Source organism: Cannabis sativa, chromosome 2, assembly GCF_029168945.1.
Source record: "Cannabis sativa cultivar Pink pepper isolate KNU-18-1 chromosome 2, ASM2916894v1, whole genome shotgun sequence".
Classification (NCBI taxonomy): domain Eukaryota; kingdom Viridiplantae; phylum Streptophyta; class Magnoliopsida; order Rosales; family Cannabaceae; genus Cannabis; species Cannabis sativa.
Genome location: NC_083602.1, coordinates 42,015,951 through 42,036,003, shown reverse-complemented (window position 1 = coordinate 42,036,003; position 20,053 = coordinate 42,015,951). Strand labels below are relative to the sequence as shown.

At 38.1% G+C, this 20,053-nt stretch overlaps 2 protein-coding genes across 2 annotated transcripts; both read left to right on the top strand.

The window, feature by feature from the left end:
• Positions 1-1,272: 1,272 nt before the first annotated feature.
• On the top strand, positions 1,273-4,978 carry LOC133034306 (uncharacterized). Its single transcript, XM_061109364.1, has 3 exons — positions 1,273-2,066; positions 3,576-4,847; positions 4,892-4,978. The coding sequence occupies exons 2-3, from the start codon at positions 3,576-3,578 to the stop codon at positions 4,976-4,978; spliced, it is 1,359 nt and encodes a 452-aa protein (XP_060965347.1). The 5' UTR covers positions 1,273-2,066.
• Positions 4,894-6,123, top strand: LOC115725695 (uncharacterized). Its single transcript, XM_030655285.2, has 2 exons — positions 4,894-5,493; positions 5,566-6,123. Exons 1-2 carry the CDS (start codon positions 5,014-5,016, stop codon positions 6,121-6,123), a joined length of 1,038 nt encoding a protein of 345 aa, XP_030511145.2. The 5' UTR covers positions 4,894-5,013.
• Positions 6,124-20,053: the final 13,930 nt, after the last annotated feature.

Here is a 20,053-nt window from a genome sequence, read left to right as displayed (position 1 = left end):
TTATGAAAATTAGTATTTAAATGGAAGGAATAAATTAATTATGACATAAATAAAAGAATGTATTATTTGAGTCTATTGGGATTAGAAATAATGAAGAACACAAAGAGAGCTCAAGCTCTATAAAGTTTTGTCCAACTATGTTTGGTGATCAAGTATTGGCTCTCTTGTTTCCCTTTTTATTTATTTAATTACTTGTAAGAAAAAAGGATTTAAGGTTTCCTTTCCTTGTAAGACATATTCCTATAAATAGAGAGCTTAACATTATTACAAAATTCACTATTCACGTCTTTTTTTAAGTGTCACTTAAAGAATTTACGTCGGTTTATAAAACCGACGTATATACCGTAGTCGCAAATAGTTTTTTATTAGCGTCATTTTCAAAACGACGCAAAAAAAAATTTCGACATTTATAAACCGACGCTAAATACTTACTTTTTTATTTTATTTAAAGCGTCAGTTAAAAAATGACGCTAAATGTTTCATGGTATTTTAAAACTGTCACAAAAAACTTATTCCGTCAGTTTAAAAATACCATATCTATTACAAAAATACTTTTTTTTACCTATTGCGTCACTTATAAAATGAAGCACAAATATAAGTGTTGACTGGATTTTTAGCCAACCGACGCGGAGTCGTAATAAATGAGATTTAGACCAAAATCACAACAATAAATGCAGTTAATAATGCCGGAATTCGTAATAAATGTAAATAAAAGACACCAGAATTTAAAGAGGTTCGGCCCCGGATGTCGGTAATAGCCTACTCCCCTTGAGTTTTATTGATCTGAGTTGCAATAGTCAAGAACAGGCTCTTGATTGCAAAGAATGAGAAATCTTTATTTTTCTAAGTGTTTCAGAATGCGGATCCCCCTCCCAGGTCATGGGTGACCCCTTATATAGGGGAGGGGGGTCGGTGCTTCTCGCTTCAGGAGACGCTACCAACGCGGAACCGTCTCCTTGATTTTCGGAGGCGGTTGGAGTCTGATATTTAGGAAAATATCCCGCTATTTTCGTGGGTTGACAACTGTCTTTGAGCCTTTCGCGGGATTTTAACATTTGAAGGAGTCACTGATGACAAGGGTCCCTTAGGGGTGTGACATGGTTGTCAACCACCTTTGAGGATTAAGCCCATACTTGGGGGTAACACCCTCGAGACTCTCGCTGAGGGGGGATGACCACTATCATAGTTAGGTGACTCCCCCATGGTCCAACTTGAGAGAGAGGGGGGGTCCCCCCCCCCCTTAAACCAGTTGGGGGGGTTCCCCCCCCCCCCTTAAACCCAAGTTGGGGGGGTCCCCCCCTTAAACCCAAGTTGGGGGGGGTCCCCCCCTTAAACCCAAGTTAGGGGGGGTCCCCCCCTTAAACCCAAGTTTTCTTTTGGGGGGAGAAGAACAAACACCCATATTAAGGGGGCATCTCAACAGTCATGACTTGGCTCCTTCTTCATTAATTTAGTCCCAGTATTTTTGTGCCACGTGGTATTATTCTTGACACGTCATCATCGTCAAAATTTGGGTAAACATTTGCCCCCCAAGTTTCTAGCGGTATGACCATACGGTAGAAACTTTCTTTGTTGTTCGAGTCTTACTTCTGTTGTTGACGGCTTGGCACAGCGGCACCAAAAATACTATGCCTTTACTAAAATAATTAATTTTTTTTTCTTAAAAAAAAATCAAATAAATAATTCCTACTCACTAGTTTTCACATTTTTACAATATAGCCCAATAATAATTTCCCAAGAAAAATAAATTACAAGAGAATAAATAAATTTCAAAGAAATATAACCATTTACAAAGAAATGACTAACAAAAATATAAAAATTGCTCATTAGCCCTCAATGGTAGTGGAGGGTTATAATAGCAATTTTGGGTTAAAAGGCCCTCTTTTTGCAAAAATAAAATTCCCTATGTAAGAGAAAAAGATGACAAACCTTCACATTTCAAAAAAAACCATCTTTTTCATTTTTTGCTCTTCATTTTTGGGGTTGGGCATCTTCTCACCATTGGAGGAGATTTTGAAGCTTTGAAGTGATTCTTGGACACTTGGTGAGATATTTCTTCACTATGGGTAAGTTTCTAACTCCTCTATAGTCATTTTTCTCATTGAAATCATGTTTTTGGTGGAATTTTTGAAACTTTTTCTTGGTTTTCTTGCTATGGCCGAATTTGACATGCTTGATTGGGATTCTTGGATTTTTTGATATAATGTGATTGTTTGAGGCTTGGGTTTTGTAGTATAGGTGATGGGCAATGTGTTTTTGGCTTTGATTTGGTTCAATTTGATGAAAAAATAAGGAAATTTGAAACTTTTGGGTTGGTGGTGTTCTTGAATGTTGAAGAACACTATGAACATGAAAAGTTTCAATTTCCCTCCATTTTTTCATCTTTGATTTTCATCAAATTGATAGAAATGTGTTTGTGGTGGTGAGCATTGATCTTGGACCCTTTTTTTTTTTTTTTTCTTGGCCGCCCCCCTCCCCCCCACCCCAAGATACCCCTTTGGGGGGTTAGGGGTACCCCGAGCCACCCTTCTTAGAGGTAGGGGCGGCTAATAGCTATGGCTTTCTTGGATGTCGGGGTGACATCCCGAGACTAGATGTTATCGCCGAGGTAGGGGTTTCCTTGGATATGTTTACTTCAAATATTTAGAGGTTATAGTTCACCCCTTTGTGAGTCAAAAAGGGGGGAGGTCCCCCCCTTACACCCCGAAGCCGGGGGGTCCCCCCCTTACACCCCGAAGCCGGGGGGTCCCCCCTTACGCCCCTTTGAGAGTCGAAGGGGGGGGTCCCCCCCTTACACCCCGAAGCCGGGGGGTCCCCCCCTTACGCCCCGAAGCCGGGGGGTCCCCCCTTATGCCTCTTTGTGAGTCAAAAGGGGGGGGTCCCCCCCTTACACCCCGAAGCCGGGGGGTCCCCCCTTACGCCCCTTTGAGAGTCGAAGGGGGGGGGGGTCCCCCCCTTATACCCCGAAGCCGGGGGTCCCCCCTTACGCCCCTTTGAGAGTCGAAGGGGGGGGGGGGGCCCCTTACACCCCGAAGCCGGGGGGTCCCCCCTTACGCCCCTTTGTGAGTCGAAGGGGGGGGGTCCCCCCCTTACGCCCCTTTGAGAGTCGAAGGGGGGGGGGGGTCCCCCCCTTACACCCCGAAGCCGGGGGGTCCCCCCCTTACGCCCCTTTGTGAGTTGAAAGGGGGGGGGGTCCCCCCCTTACACCCTGAAGCCGGGGTGTTACCCCTTAATTACCCCTTGAAGGCCGGGATGACACCCTGCCATAGGCGGGGGTTGGGGTAATATACCCCGAGACCATTTATAGGGGGTGATGCCTTGGGGCGACCGTGGTGTAATTTTGCGATTTGGAGTCAATCGTTATTTTTACTTTTTACACTTAGTAAGAATACTAAGCGTTGTAATGACCATTATTGCTCCTTTCATTTAGTTGCTTAGATGGTTATCTCGCTGTAAATTTTTATTGTGCATATCTTCTCTTCTCCTTTTATTTTTGTACTAGTAGGTGAGTCCATCATGGATAGCTTACTAGCATTACTCGGTGTATTCACCTCCTCGCCTTTTCCTTTTTGCAGATGCGTTATAGCGACTATTGGGGGGGTGAACACCGAGTAGACGAAGACCTTCTTCAACTTTTGTTTGAAGATTGTCCAGCGTCGCCCCCACACAACTCGTCTGGGGACGAGGGGCTTAGTAGTGTGTCAGAGACGCCCGACCACCTCTACCGAGAGAGAATAGGCGGTGAAGCATACAACAGGCATATTTGGGAGCTTGAAAAAGGGATACGATCTTATCTGCCCCGAGAGTGGACATACACTCTTCCCTTTGGTGAGGTCAATATTCCAGTAGGGGTCCCCATCGGCCCGTCAGGGGGGTTTCCTTTGGCCGAGACTGCTATAACCACCGCAAAACTACCTACCATGCTGAACGCTATGGCTCGCACTAAAAAGAAGAGTCGGGTTAGTTCTTCTAACAGTTCCCATACGGCGGAAGTCGTTACTAAACGGAGGGTATCTGACGATGTTGAGGCTGATTCTGCCGATGGAGCCATGGAGGAGATAGTCAAAGAGTTTGAGAAATGGGTGGAAGAGGAAGCCAAGAATACCCTTTATAAAGCCGCCAAAGAGAAAGAAACAACCAAGGGTTCCCAACCAGCTACTCTCAAAATCAGTGAATTCGCCCCTAAAGTGCTCAAGGAAGTTCGCACTTCCCGCTGCAAGACTAAGCAGACCCCCTTTGTGGCCCCTTCTAGCAGTCTCACCGAGACCCAACTCCAATATGTGGAGGAGTCGACTGTGAATGGCAAGGACTGCCGGTTAGTACTCCCCTCTCCGAATCAGTTGGCGCATGACCCTGGGGAGGGGCTGTGTGCATGGTCCCGTCGCCATATTACTTATGGGGGGGCACTCCCCCTTCATAATTTTTTCAAAGACGTGGCTGATTATTTTGGCCTTAGTCCGGGGCAGTTTTCTCCCTTGGCCATACGAGTTTTGACTGGCATATTTGTTTTATATAAGCTAATGAGATGGAAGTGGCCAACAGGCCATGAGGTACACTATCTCTTCGATCTGAGACCGATTAACAGCGAGTACCGGTCGGGATATTACGCATTTCAGCATGCACACAGGAATGTCAAATTCCTTCATGGTATGGAGAAATCGTCGAAGGAACATGATTTCAAAACTCTCTATTTTTTTGTGAAGGACATTGGGACTAAACACACCAAATTCCAAATGGTGGACCAATTCGAGAAGCCTTCCCCCACCATTGCCATGTACGAGAGAGCTCTTGCGTTAGCCCAATTGCCTGACTATAAGAAGGATCTAAACATTCTAACATCCCTCCGGGCGTTAGATGATTTTGGGTTCAACTTTGTCGTTACTCCTTCTAGCGGAATGCGGGAAATCCCGCGACCCTTAGGACCTCCGCCAGTGGCACAGACAGCTATAGCGAAAAGCACTATGCCCGGGTCTGCTAAGAAAAGGCCAATTAGGGAGTGTGACCCTCTTGGTGATGATCGCTATTTGTCTTACTTATTACATTTTTTCATTATTTTGCCTGTTACTAATCATTTTTGTGTGTTTTGCAGATATGGCCGGCTTGTTGCGACAAACAACCTACCAGGAGAAAGAGGGTTCGCCTTCTACCGCCTCTCCCATGGCTCCTCCTGGTAAGGTTAGGAAGACTAACCCTCGCCCGGCTATTGATATTCACACCCCTATTGCTGGATCGCCTCCCTCATCTCGGCCGCTTCCTCCTGACTCCGCATCCGGGTCCGCCAATGATACAACCCTTATTGGTTCGACGTCCACAGGGGCCGAGTCACTTGCTGCGCTGCCCTTAGAGGGTCGTTGTCAGGCTTTATCTACGGGTTTGAAGGGGGCACATGGCCATATTGAGGGCCTTATGGACATCATGGACAAGACCATGTCTAGGCTAGATTGTTTGCCCCCTGCCCAGATCGTTGCTCTTGGATGCCGCGAGATGATTAGGGTAAGTTTCTCCTACTTGTGAAAATTCTTTCCTTTTACCATTATCTAACATTTATGTAATGATGTGTAACAGGCTGCCACCATTACTTCTTATGGTCAATCTAGGGTTCTCGCCCTACAAGAGGAGCACAACAAGCAAGGAGCAGCCTCACTCCAACTTGAACTTGATGCCCTTCGCCAGGAATACTCCCAGAAGATTCGCGATCTAGAAACTTCTGTTGAAAGGGTTACTGCTGAGAAGGAGCGTTTCAGGGGTGAGCTTGAAAGTGTTACTGCCGAGAAAGAGCGTTTCAGGGGTGAGCTTGAAAGTGAGAAGGAGGCTCATGCGAAGGTTGTCGAGGAAAACAACATTAATGCCAAGGAGTGTGAGAAGCTAGCTGCGGAGGTGAAACAGATCGGAGACCTCTCCACCGATGTTTTCTTCAAATTCTGGCTAAACAACAAGAAAGCTGACTTTAATTATCTGGGTAAGAACATGGAAAGTATGCTATCTTATTGTCGCAATCGTGAGGAGGCAGAAACCAGGGAGAAGGCACAGACTGCTTGCATTCAGGCCGATTCATACCTCAACTTTGGGGTTGAGGCAACAGATGACTGTCCCCTCGATGACTTACTTGATGGTTCCTATTGATGTATTTTTACTTTTACAGATTTTATGCCCACTAGTACTCTTCAGAGATTCATGACTGTCCGGGCAGTCTTTAATCCCGTAACTTTACTTTTGAGACATTTGTGTCTTTAATCTTTTTACTTGGCCATCGGGGCCTTTATCTTTATTTATGGTTTTAAATGTTGACTTTTGTTTGGCGTGAGCCACATAGCGTGGGTATATATTTATAGTCAACCATTCACCACACACAAGTTGCTCAAAACATTGAGTATTGCACCGACACTCTAAAAATTTTAATATCTACTTAAGCGAGGGTGCATTTTTGCTTACTAGTCCATATATGGGTGTGGTTGCCCCCCAAGTGACTATGTAGGTTTACCTCTTGGTCACTTATCTTATGACCGGGGTGTTACCTTGAAGTCTTGGTTGCTCACTGTTACCCATATATCTATGACCATTGTGAGGCTTGCAATTTGATTCAATAACAATCATACAAGCTGCGTCATTATATGAAAATAACTTGCAATTTTATTGATAAATGAAATTGGCGACAACGCCTTATTACATCACTACGTAGTAGTATGTGATTAAAACTAAAGCAAATCTAAAAGAAAAGATTAAATACTAATAAAGATTCTAAGTTGCTTACGGGCGCACCCTTAGCATGAATTGTTGCTGAAAAGCAATTGCTATTGATAATATTTGCGGAGGTGTTGGCCGTTCCAATATCGGGGTACTGGTATAAGGTTCATGTTAGAGTCATACCGGCCAAGCTTATACGTGCCGGGTGGTACAACTTCTGTAATCTCGTATGGACCTTCCCAATTTGGCCCCAATACTCCTGCTGTTGGGTCTTTAGTGTTGGCCAAGACTCTGCGTAGTACTAGATCTCCTACCTTGAAGCTTCTTTCCTTAACTTTGGAATTAAAGTATCTGGCTACTTTTTGTTGGTATGCTGCTAACCGTATTTGTGAGGCTTCCCTACGACTTTCCAATAGGTCCAACGATTCATTCATCATCTGGTGATTACTGACTTGGTTGTATGTCACTCGTCGGTGGGAGGGTGGGTCTAGCTCGACCGGTATCATCGCATCATACCCATAAGCAAGGGCAAAGGGGGTATCACCAGTAGCTGTTCTTTCTGTTGTCCTATATGACCACAAAACTTCGGGTAATTGCTCTGGCCAGCTTCCTTTCGCTTCTTCGAGTCTTTTCTTCAAGGTGTCTTTTAAAGTCTTATTCACCGCCTCTACCTGCCCGTTTGACTGGGGGTGCGAGACTGCCGAGAAGCTCTTTACTATGCCATGCTTAATGCAGAAATTTGTGAACAGGACACTGTCAAACTGGGTACCGTTGTCAGATACCAATTTATGGGGTAATCCAAACCTACATATAATGTTCTTGACCACAAAGTCAAGCACCTTCTTGGATGTTATAGTTGCTAGGGGTTCGGCTTCTGTCCACTTTGTGAAGTAATCGACTGCTACTACCGCATATTGCACTCCTCCTTTGCCCTTAGGCAACTGACCGATCAAGTCTATACCCCAAATAGCGAAGGGCCATGGACTCTGCATTTGCGTTAGCTCATTGGGTGGAGCCCTTGGTATTTTTGCAAACTTTTGACATTTTTCACACCTTCGAACATACTCCATGGAGTCTTCTATCATGGTTGGCCAGAAGAATCCTTGCCTCAGTACCTTCTTGGATAAGCTTTGCCCCCCAGCGTGATTACCGCAAAAACCTTCATGGACTTCTTCCATTAGTCGTTGGGCTTGGTCTTGATGTACACATCGTAGTAGGGGCATTGAGTACCCTCGCCGATACATGACACCATCAATGATTAGGTACCGGGTGGCCTTCCTTCTCATTTTCTTTGCCTCGTTTTTGTTTGTGGGCAATGTCCCTTGTTCTAAGTAAGCGGCTATGGGGGTCATCCACGATTGAGTTGTATCGAGTAGGAGTACTTCTTCTTTAGTGTGGATGCTTGGCTCGGGTAAGTATTCTATTGGCACAAGGCTGGCTTTATCTATCTTTTCACTTGTTGCCAACCTTGCCAAGGCATCAGCGGTAGCATTCTCTTCTCGTGGTATTTGTTGAATGGTGTACCCTTCCAGTTGGGCAAGCAAGTCTTGTATTTTGCTAAGGTAGGCCATCATTTTTTCTCCTCTAGCCATGTACTCTCCCAAAACTTGATTTACAACCAGCTGGGAGTCGCTGTAAATGTCTAAGTGTCTGGCCTTCAGCTCTTTTGCTAGTTTCAGACCGGCAATTAATGCTTCATACTCGGCTTCATTGTTTGAGGCAGGGAAACCAAAGCGAATGGCCGTGTGAATTCGTTGTCCCTCCGGTGTTGTTAGGGTGATCCACGCTCCTGATGACTGGTCGGTAGAAGAACCATCAACTTGTAGCTTCCAGGTTTCACCGGGGTAGTCTTGGTTTTCATTTTTCTCGGAGTTATGGACGTGTGGTTCAGGTGAATCGCTCAGGTCAGGCCTTTGGACGTCACTGGTTATTGTTGGTTGGTCGCCCTCTTGCGTTCCGGTACACTCGGCTACAAAGTCAGCCAGGGCCTGCCCTTTAATAGCCAATCTTGGCTGATACGTTATGTCATATTGCCCTAACTCTATTGCCCATTTAAGGAGGCGCCCCGATGTATCGGGTTTTTGTAGCACCTGGCGTAAGGGTTGGTCAGTGAGTACCATAATAGGATGAGCCTGAAAGTAGGGTCGAAGCTTCCTGGATGCTAAGATAAGGCAGTATGCAAGCTTTTCTATGAGGGGGTATCTACACTCTGCCCCAATCAGCCTTTTGCTCACATAGTAGACTGGGTGTTGTACTCTATCTTCCTCCCTTACCAAGACTGCACTAACTGCATGTTCTGTTACTGCTAGGTATAAGCTTAACCCTTCACCATCTAGGGGTTTCGAAAGAACCGGAGGCTGGGATAATTGCTGCTTTAAAGCTCGAAAGGCATTTTCGCATTCCTCAGTCCATTCAAATTTTTTGTTACCCCTTAGGATGTTGAAGAAAGGGACACATTTGTCGGTTGATTTGGAGACGAATCTACTCAAGGCGGCGATTCGGCCTGTTAAGCTTTGGACGTCTTTAACCTTAGTTGGGGACTTCATGTCGATCAATGCCTTTATCTTTTCTGGATTAGCCTCGATGCCCCTAGAGTTCACTATGAATCCAAGGAACTTTCCCGAGCTTACTCCGAAAGAGCACTTAAGAGGATTGAGCTTCATTCGGTATTGTCTTAGGATCTCAAAGCATTCTTTTAAATCTTCGATGTGCCCTTGGGCTTTCTTAGACTTGACCAGCATGTCATCAACATAGACCTCCATGTTTCTGCCTATTTGCTCTTTAAACATCCGGTTGACCAACCTTTGATAGGTGGCTCCAGCGTTTTTCAAGCCAAACGGCATCACTTTGTAGCAATACAAGCCTCCGTTCGAAAGCTTGTATGTTCTTGGTCAGGTGGGTGCATGCTTATCTGATTATACCCTGAGTACGCATCCATGAAAGTTAGAATTTCATGGCCGGCTGTTGCGTCTACCAATTGATCGATTCTCGGTAAAGGAAAACAATCTTTTGGGCATGCCTTGTTTAAGTCTGTAAAGTCAATGCACACCCTCCAGGTGCCATTTGGCTTTGGAACTAGTACAGGGTTCGATACCCAGACTGGGTAGTAGGCCTCTTTGATGAAATTGTTGTTCCATAGTTTTTCCACCTCTTCCTTCAATGCCTTGGCCCTTTCTTTGTCGAGTAGCCTTCTTTTTTGTTGAACAGGCTTGAAGTTTTCGACGTCGATGTTTAAAGCATGACTTATCACGGTGGGGCTTATTCCCTCCATGTCTTCGTGTGACCAAGCGAAGACATCTTGGTTTTCCCTTAAGAACTGGATCAAAGCGGATCTTATGTCCTCAGGAAGGTTTTTCCCGATCTTGATTAATTTGGATGGTTGTTTGGGGTCTAATGGCATTTCCTCCAATTCTTCAATCGGACCAACCCCTGTATCAATGTCCCCAAAACGGGGATCAATGTCTTCGACCCCGTTTTGGGCGAGCCTTCATTGTTGAGAACTACTCGCCGCAGCTTTGAGGGATTTGGCTGCTTTCTCCTTGGTTGTGATGGATAGGTTGTAACACTCTCGTGCTACTATTTGATTGCCCTTCAAGTAGCCAATTCCACCCTTGGTAGGAAACTTGACGAGGAGGTGAAAGATAGAAGTGACTGCTTTCAGGTCATACAGGGTTGGGCGGCCGATTAAGGCGTTGTAGGGAGATATTGTATCCAATACCACGAATAAGGCCATGATAGTGACACTCTTGGGGGCTGTTCCCACTGTCAATGGTAACTTAATAAGTCCAGCTGGTGCCATACCACTTCCTGTGAATCCATAGATGAGATGTTCGCAGGGCTCTAAATCCTTTGCTCCCAAACCCATCCTTTCCAATGAGGACTTGAAGAGGATATTGGCTGATGACCCATTATCAATCATTGTCCTTGCCACAATCATATTGGCGATTTGTACCTCTACTACCAAGGGGTCGTTGTGTGGGTATCGAACGTGTTTGGTGTCCTCTTCAGAGAACGTGATTAACTCATGTTCATAACGAGGTTGCTTGGGAGCTCGCTCTTGGACAGCCAACACATCATTACCCAATTCATGTCGCAGAGACCGAGCGTACTTCTCTCGGGACTTTCCGGAGTTCCCCGCAAGGTGAGGTCCTCCAGATATAACGTCCAAACGGCCCGCAACGGGGGGAGGTAACAATTGTTGGTCATCTCCAACTGCTTGTTGTTGTTGTTGTCGTTGGGGCCGGTCATTGTCCCGTCGTACATATCTTTTCAAGTTGGGGTTGTTTTGTCTTATGAGAAACTCTATTTCCTCCTTCAGATTATTGCACTCATCGGTGTCATGACCGTAGTCATTGTGGAATCGACAAAACTTGTTCATGTCGCGTTTGCTAATGTCCTTTCTCATGGGATAAGGTTTGCGGTACGGTACCACTGAGTGAGTTGCATTGTAGATATTTTCTCTTGTGTCCAGGAGTAGGCTATAGGTGGTGAACCTTGGAATTGGATCTCGCCTGGGCGGCTCGGGGGTATTCTTTAGTCTTTTGTTATCATTGTTGTTACCGCCATTACTGTTATTCCCTCTCTTACCATTGTTGGAGCCATTCCTAGCGTTACCCCCTTGAGAGCTTTGACTATTTGAGCTTGTTCCGTTTTTTTTATTCTTAGTGTGGTTGAAGTTTTGAGCGTTTCGCTCGGCTTCTTCCAATTTAATAAACTCATCTGCTCTGTCAAGAAAGTCTTGTTGGGTTTTATGCCCTAAATAAAACTCATTTCAATATAATCAGATTTACTTATTAATATAGATCAGAAATAACATTTAATGTTGCATGGTTCACATGATTTATTTCATGATTATATGTACATAATGTATAAATTCATCTGAAACCCTTTTCACATACTTGATCCTGTTTATTGTGCCGTCAACACATTGGAAAGTAAACATGACTATGTGAATAAAGTTTCCTAGATTTATCAGACACAGGGTTTTACTGATATGATAATCTACAACAGAGTTTACTTGTATTTGGAGAAATACTATGTTCTTTCCAGAACATTGGTTAAAGTAAAGCTCAGGTTGGATGCATGGAGTATGCATCGGAAGGGACCGATATTGAACTTTGACTTAGATTTATTAAACTTACCGTAATATCTATTCAAGTCAATATCGCCTAAGTTGATCCTAGATCAAATGATCTTAATCCTGATATGATTAGGCTCAATCTTGAAAGGCTATTCGTGTTCTTTGATTTGTTAGTTAAGCCTACTTTTAGGTCAGGGTGATACGTACATTTTGGGAACACGGTAGTGCAATTGAGTGGGAGCGCTAGCATAAACATGGAATCTATAGCTTCTATCTGGCGAATAGTAAGCAAAGGATGATCTCCTTCGAGCTTGACCAAACGAACATAAATGGTGGAGTACTCATTTCACATTAGCTGAAATATCATTTATACGGGGTCAAGTGTTTTAAGGAATAAATACATTGTAGGGTGTAACGGTAATTTAATCCCTTTACAGTGTAGATCATTCATATAGAGGATCATTGATCACATTAGGATTATAACAATGGATAACTAATGATGTGTCTATATGGTGGAACATATAGAGCATTCTATATGCGAGAGTGCAATTACGAGTTCTATGCGTGGATTCAACGAAGAATTAATAAGTTAGTGAATTTTAGTGCTAAATTCTTGATCTACTTATTGGAAGCTCGGTTATATAGACCCATGGTCCCCCCACTAGTTGAGATAATATTGCTTGTAAGACTCATGTAATTGGTTTTGATTAATCAATTATAATTCACAAATTAGACTATGTCTATTTGTGAAATTTTCACTAAGTAAGGGCGAAATTGTAAAGAAAGAGTTTATAGGGGCATATTTGTTAATTATGATACTTTGTATGGTTCAATTAATAAATATGATAAATGACAATATTATTTAATAATTATTTATAGTTATTAAATAGTTAGAATTGGCATTTAAATGGTTGAATTAGGAAATTGGTATTTTTGAGAAAATCAGATACAAAAGGTGTTAAAATTGCAAAATTGCAAAAAGCAAGGCCCGATCCACTAAGTGTAGGGCCAGCCACTTTGTAGGAAATTTAAGCGATTTTTTCATTATTTTAATGCCAAATAATTCAAACCTAACCCTAAGTGGAATGCTATAAATAGATAGTGAAGGCTTCGGGAAATTTACACTTAAATTTTCTATTTTTCCTTCGAGAAAAACAGCCTTCTCTCTCCCTATCTTTAGGGCATGTCACTTCTTCTCTTCCCTCTTGAGAATTTCGAAATCCTTAGTGATTACGGTAGTGCCCACACACATCAAGTGATACCTCAATCATAGTGAGGAAGATCGTGAAGAAAGATCATCGGCGAAAGGAGTTTCGGCATCAAAGATTCGGAGAAAGAGATCCGGGTTCGGATATTGATAATGCTTTCTGCGTAAAGGAATCAAGGGCTAGATATCTGAACGGAAGGAGTCATTATATTCCGCTGCACCCAATGTAAGGTTTCTTAAACTTTATATGTGTTTAATTTATCGTTTTAGAAAGTTCATATTTAGGATGTTAATAAACATACTTGTGAGTAGATCTAAGATCTGGTAAAATAAATTCCAACAACTGGCCTCGAGCCATGGTAATTGATTTACTTACATGTAATTTGGACTTTAAAACGATTGTTTGTATGTTCTTTGGATGGTATCATGTTGTATTGAGTGTTATTTGATGATTGATTGATGATTGTGAAATTTTCGTGAAAATAATTGTTATTTCGGTTCTGGCATTATTTTTATTGGATAGTATGGAAAAAATTAAGCAAGTTAGCCTTTTACAGAACTCAATTTGGATTTTATTTGAATTAGTTATGATTTTTTGAAGATTTGACAAAATCGGGGAAATTTGTCTTGATAGTTCTGCGATCATCAGAACTGTCCGTACAGTTTCGAATTTTTTCAATTTTCTTCAATTTTTCATACTTTTTCATGGAATTAACTTCCAATTTTTTGTATGGTTTTGTATATATACTATTACTATTCCTAATTCAATTCTAATTATCATTTTGAATTAATTTAAATTTTTTTTAATTTAATTCAAGATATTAGTGTAATTTGAATTTGAATAGAATTAGTATTTATCTTTTTGCTTAAAAAATCTATCTTATTTTAAAATTTGATTATATCTTATCTTATTTTAAATTTTAAAAAATAAGATATTTATAATCATGTAATTTTTAAATGATATAAGATATTTTGCTAACTTTTAAATTTTGTTATTTTATTTATTTAAATTACATTTAAAATTTGAAAAAGATATTTATATCTTTTCTAATTTTTTATTTAATGTTTATTTATAAAATAACATTTAAAATTTAAAAGTAGCTAGCAAATTTTGAAATGATATTTAGGTTGGTTGAAACCTAATTTTTTCAAAAATTGTAGGTTTAATTTTAAATTTAAATTTTTTAAAAAAAAAAAAAAAAAAATCGAATTTTTAATTTCAAATTTTTTTTTAATTTTTCGAAATTTTTTTATTATTTAATTAATTATTTCGAAATTAATTATTTAATTTAAAATTAAATAAATCCTACATCCAACTATCCAGCTAACCTTGTTGCAGGAGTATGTGTTTTAGCTTATGTGTAAGTTTTTTAAAACCTATTATTACTTGATTGCAAATAGCCATGGTTACTTTTTGCCAGATCTAATGATCTGATGGCTCCCCTTGGTCAAGATAATAATTTGTAATTATATTTACAATCTTCTTTCATACATGTATGACCTAGCAACATGATAGGACCCATCCAAAGTGTGCTGTGTGAGCCTATGTGTTTAATTTTATTATAGATGCATATAGGTTAATGTTGCTAAATAACCTGTCATAGTCATTGATAGATTTTATTTAGGCCCATTTAGTTTTGAGGCTTATTCAATTAATAATGTTGTTCTTATTAAGGTTAAATTCCTCTCTTTTGGGCCTTGTATGTGAGAGTTGGGAGCCATAGAAGTGGGTACGACATGCGGGAACCCAAGACACCCTACACAACCACCCCCATTGTGAAGGCCCATTTGCACGATTTGAATGATCCTTGTACTAGGTTAATTAAACTAGTTTAACCTAATAAAATTGATTAGCAACATAATTAATTTCATTTATTTTGAAATTAATTTAAGAAAAATATAGTTTAAGGAATTTTATATTCTAAGCTAAACTATATGTATTTTCTTGTATTTAATTAAATATAGAATTATAACCATATAGATTCTTTCTCTGAACTTAATTTAAATTTTTCATTAAATATTCCTATTTAAGTTGATATTTAGTTATCTTCAACTAACCAACTTAAATGCGAATATCTTTTGAATTCAAAATTTCAAAATTAAGTTGAGGAATTTTAGGCATTGGTTATTAAGATTCTTTAGATATTTTTTTTAAGTTAATATCTTTTCAAATATTAACTTAAAATGGAATATTTTCAAATTAAGTGGTTACAACTTAATTTTTGATATTTAATTAAATTTAAATTTGAAAATATTTAAGTTCTAGATTTTTCTAGTACAACTTAAATTAGATATTTTCAAATTTTGTGGAAAAGATACTTAGTCAAATAAGATATTTTTCTAGATAGTTATTTACTAGACTACTTATTATTTCTAATATTAAATAGGAAAATATTATAAATTGTGAAATTAATTATTTAAATAATTAATTTTGGTACAATTTATTTTAAGTATATTTTTCCTAGTATTAAACTAGAGATTAATAATTAAGTCTTCTCTACACTTAATTATTTATTTCTTGAATTTAATACATTTAATTAATTTGAAAATTAAATATCTAAGTTGATTTTATCATCATACTTAAATATTTCTTTTTCATGACATTTAATTAAATAGAAAATTATTTTTAGTTGAAATTTAATTTTTCAACTAAATTTAAATAATTTTCAAAATATATTTTTTTTTATTTTATTAATCAATTTTCGAAATTGCATTTCTTAAATGCTAGAATTTCGAATTTTATCTTGAAAAATAGATTAAGTTGTAAATTAATTATTTTAATTAATTCTTGGATCAACTTAAATCAATGATTTTTTCATTTATTGATTAATTTAAAATAAATTGAATTAAAGTATATTATTAGAAATTGAATTAATTAGTCGAAGGAAAATCTAGATAGATGATATTTTTGCTTGAAGTATTTTTCTAGTGTATTTAATTAAATAGAAAATTAATATTTAAGTTGATTTTCATCATCTACTTAAATATTTGAAATTTTTCTTATATATTTAATTAAATAGGAAAATTATATTTTTTTGTTGTAAATTAATTTTATTAATTAATTTTGGGCCAACATTAAATTAGAATAATTTTTCCAGGATTTATTTTTTATTTTAATATGCATTTTTCGAAAATTGTATTCTTATATACTTTAATTTTTCGAAATGCAATATATATTTATAGAAAATTAAATTTGAGTTGTAAATTAATTAATTTTGTAACAACTTAAATATTTTTTCTAAATATTTATTGGAAATTATTACTAAGATGGAAATAATTCATATTATTTTCATATCCATCTAAGTAAAATTTATAAATATTAAATTAAAATTTATATTTAGAATTTTTCATTCTAAATTGGAAATTTTAATTAAATAAATATATATTTAAAATAAATAGAATAAATAAAGAGAATAAAAGAAAATACAACTCTTTTCAAATAATGAGCTTTATTATAGAGACATTCGATCTCCATTGTGGGTTTTACACCGCGTTTGTTTTAGTGAGTAATCCTCCCTTTAATGGAGGAACGTTCATTAGCAATTTCGCACCGGATTTAACCTCGCATGATAAGTAGTTTGTAAGTGTTTTGTATGGTATGGATCACCCTAATGGTGGCGACCATACTTGACTTGCAAATTATGAAACAATGGTGGAAGCTCATAAGATAGAATTGCCTTGACTCTCGCCTAAACGGGACAACGCTGAATTCCAATCTTGATCGAATAAAAGGTTGCTAGAATGTTTAACATTTTAGACGAGCTGACAACTCTATTCAATGAATGGTAGCTTTGACTCTCGCCTAAACGGGACAACGATATCGGTTGTTGAAAACCTTGGAAATTATTTAGGATTGTAAGTTTTAGTATTTTCACTTGTCATTCCTACTTACTATATGTTTATAATTTCTGAATTGTGTATGAATTTATATTGAACCATGTTATTTTCTGTTATTAAGTTGTAGTTTAATTTCGAATCTTCATTGTTGGTCTAACTTGGCTTGTTTATCTAATGAGATAAATCCCTAGTGGATTTTCACCATTAGACATACATAATAGTGTTAGATCTCGAAAGATAAATATTGTATATGCGACATCTAGGCATTCATCAATTGATGACACCTTAGACTAGTATTTTTACGATATGAAACAAGAAGATTATATAAATAAGATTACTTTGACTTTCGCTAATCGAAGCATCGTTGGATTCTTATTTTAAACGAAATTATCCTAATTCCTCTTAGCTTATTCATTTCGAATTAGCTTTCATATATATCATTGGATGAATGGTCTATAAATCATTTCATGTCATTTTATATGACGCATATGATTATAATCCCGAAATTCTATTCCCAATTGATATAAATCCTCAATCTTAGAAATCTCCTACTTGTATGGGCAAATCTGACTTAGAGTTTGTATTAGTAGTGGTGGTCCGAAAGAATTACTCATTATATTTGGTTGAATTTAAGTCTTTGACTTTAATTTTAGATTCCAAATAGAAATTTTCTTATATTTCTAATTCCAGAATACAATACAGTTACACTTTCTCAAGTGTTTAATATCCATCTTCTATTAATGGATTAAAAGCGTATGGAATATGAGTTAGGTATTCGTGACCCGGGATCCACTTACCTTTATTCTAAGAACTCTTTGATGTAACTAAACCTATATCATCAATAGACAACTACCACATTTTTTTAATCTATGGCATTTGTATCTTGTTCATAATGGATTTGACAAGATCAATCTGCTCTCGCAAAGAGTTAATATGCCTATATCCACTTTGAAAGTAGTTCATCTCATTCGCGGATGGATGTACATTCGGGGGTGGATATGAGTTTTTCGTTGTATTCTTAAACGATAACTCTAGATTATACCTTATGCAAAGAAATTTGAAATGTTTGAAAAATTTCATTAATTTCTAACAATGGTTAAAACCATTAAGGTAAGTGATTAAAGATCTTGCGAACTGATAGGGGTGGAGAAATAGTTAGTAGATATGCGGTTCAAAGATCATTAAATTGATTTTTGAATTATATCCAAACTTACCTCCCCGAAATTTCGAGTTGCATGTTGATGATTAGTTACTTAGTCGTTGCCTAAATCCTTCTATGGTAATACAATTTCGAATGATGTAATGGTTGTATACTTAATGTAAATCATTACTAGATTCATGGATGACCTAATCAAAATCTTAAGAAAAGCTAGAATCTGTTAACCATGGTTTCTTAGCTATTCTAAGTGATTAGGAGTGGACCATCCCATTGTCAATAGATAAGAAAGTGTTTGTTCAAACAAATACTACTTTTCTAAGAAAATGACTAAGTACGAAAACAAGTAGCAAATAAAGGAGATATTTAATTCTTGATTCCAAAAGTGTTCTATCATCTTATATGACATATGATGATCCCCTTTGCCTCTGTTGTCTTATCACAACCGAAGAGATCAATACCATTTAGTTTTCTTAGACATAATTCACGGTACCTTGTCGTAGTGGGAGAGTTTCTAGGAACTCACCTTCTTATGATTTGGGAGACACTAGTGATTAAAATCCATTGTGAGTTTAAACAAGTAATGGATTGTCAAGATAAGAAACTAAGAAGAAAGCCAATAGAACTATGGTTTAATCCATTCACATGGAGTAACCTAAAGTTTTCTATTACAAGGACATAAAAGGAAATTTTGTTTATAAGTCCATTCAATGGACTTAACAAAACTTCTTGTTCCTAGTATTATAGGTTTGAGTTTATCTAAACCTATGGCTTGTGGTATAGCGGTAATTACTTACTCTAATGCAAGCAACTTACTTTAGTAAGATCTTTGAAGCATTTTCTTTCTAATGGCAATCTATAGAAGCTTCACAACTTCTTAGGTATAGATTTTATTTATCTAAGGAAAAGTCTTGACTATTCCGGAAAAGATAAAGCCATGAAAGAATTTCTTACATCAACGATTGAGAGGTCTTAGATATGCTTTTGTATGCCTTAGACCGTACACTGTTGTTGAGTGGGAGTAATGAGTAGGTATCGGATTAATCCGGAGAAGAACATTGGAAGACAATCAAGTAAATCTTAAGATAAAGAAGAGGAACTATATGTTAGTCTACATAAGAGTGTGTTTAAAAACTCTTGGACTACACCATATCAGATTTCGAAATTTGCCTTAGTGCTAGAAAATCTTTACGATAAGATGGTGGTTACTTTCACGGGGGTGGAATAGTGATTTTGGAGAAGTTTAAAAACCTATCGAAGTCTCTAGGTCTACCAGGAGAGGCGAATGTTAAAGGCTGCGGGAAAGGTACTTATTCGGTCTAAGGAAAGTTCTATACATCTTTGGCACCATTCCAAATTGCCTTAAACTACTAGTGTTAATTTCTGATTAACCAAAAGTAGTTGCCAAAGGTATAGAATCCAGTATCCCAAGAGAGTAAACATATAGAGAGGAATTTCACATTATCAATGATTTTGTGATTAAAGGAAGAGTAATGGTGGAGAAAAGGTTGTGGTTAATTCAACCTTTCAGATCCTATTACGAGGAGTTTACTACTACTACACTTGATTTGTATATCAAGGTGTTGAGATTATTTGAAACGCACTTTTTGTTTTATATTAGTGCAAGTGGGAGTTTGTTGGGTTTTATGCCCTAAATAAAACTCATTTCAATATAATCGAGATTTACTTATTAATATAGATCGAGAAATAACATTTAATGTTGCATGGTTCACATGATTTATTTCATGATTATATGTACATAATGTATAAATTCATACGAAACCCTTTTCACATACTTGATCCCGTTTATTGTGCGTCAACACATTGGAAAGTAAACATGACTATGTGAATAAAGTTTCTAGATTTATCGGACACGGGTTTTACCTTGATATGATAATCTACAATGAGAGTTTACTTGTATTTGGAGAAATACTATGTTCTTTCCGGAACATTGGTTAAAGTAAAGCTCGGAGTTGGATGCATGGAGTATGCATCGGAAGGGACCGATATTGAACTTTGACTTAGATTTATTAAACTTACCGTAATATCTATTCAAGTCAATATCGCACTAAGTTGATCTAGAATCAAA

What these genes read in the sequence shown, in the direction of transcription:
- LOC115725695 (XM_030655285.2), top strand. Translation starts at nt 5,014, where the DNA reads ATGATCGCTATTTGTCTTACTTATTACATTTTTTCATTATTTTGCCTG. An exon ending in GATGCCGCGAGATGATTAGG is followed by an intron (nt 5,494 to 5,565) that starts GTAAGTTTCTCC and finishes GATGTGTAACAG; the next exon opens with GCTGCCACCATTACTTCTTA.
- LOC133034306 (XM_061109364.1), top strand. Translation starts at nt 3,576, where the DNA reads ATGCGTTATAGCGACTATTGGGGGGGTGAACACCGAGTAGACGAAGAC. An exon ending in ACATTCTAACATCCCTCCGG is followed by an intron (nt 4,848 to 4,891) that starts GCGTTAGATGAT and finishes TACTCCTTCTAG; the next exon opens with CGGAATGCGGGAAATCCCGC.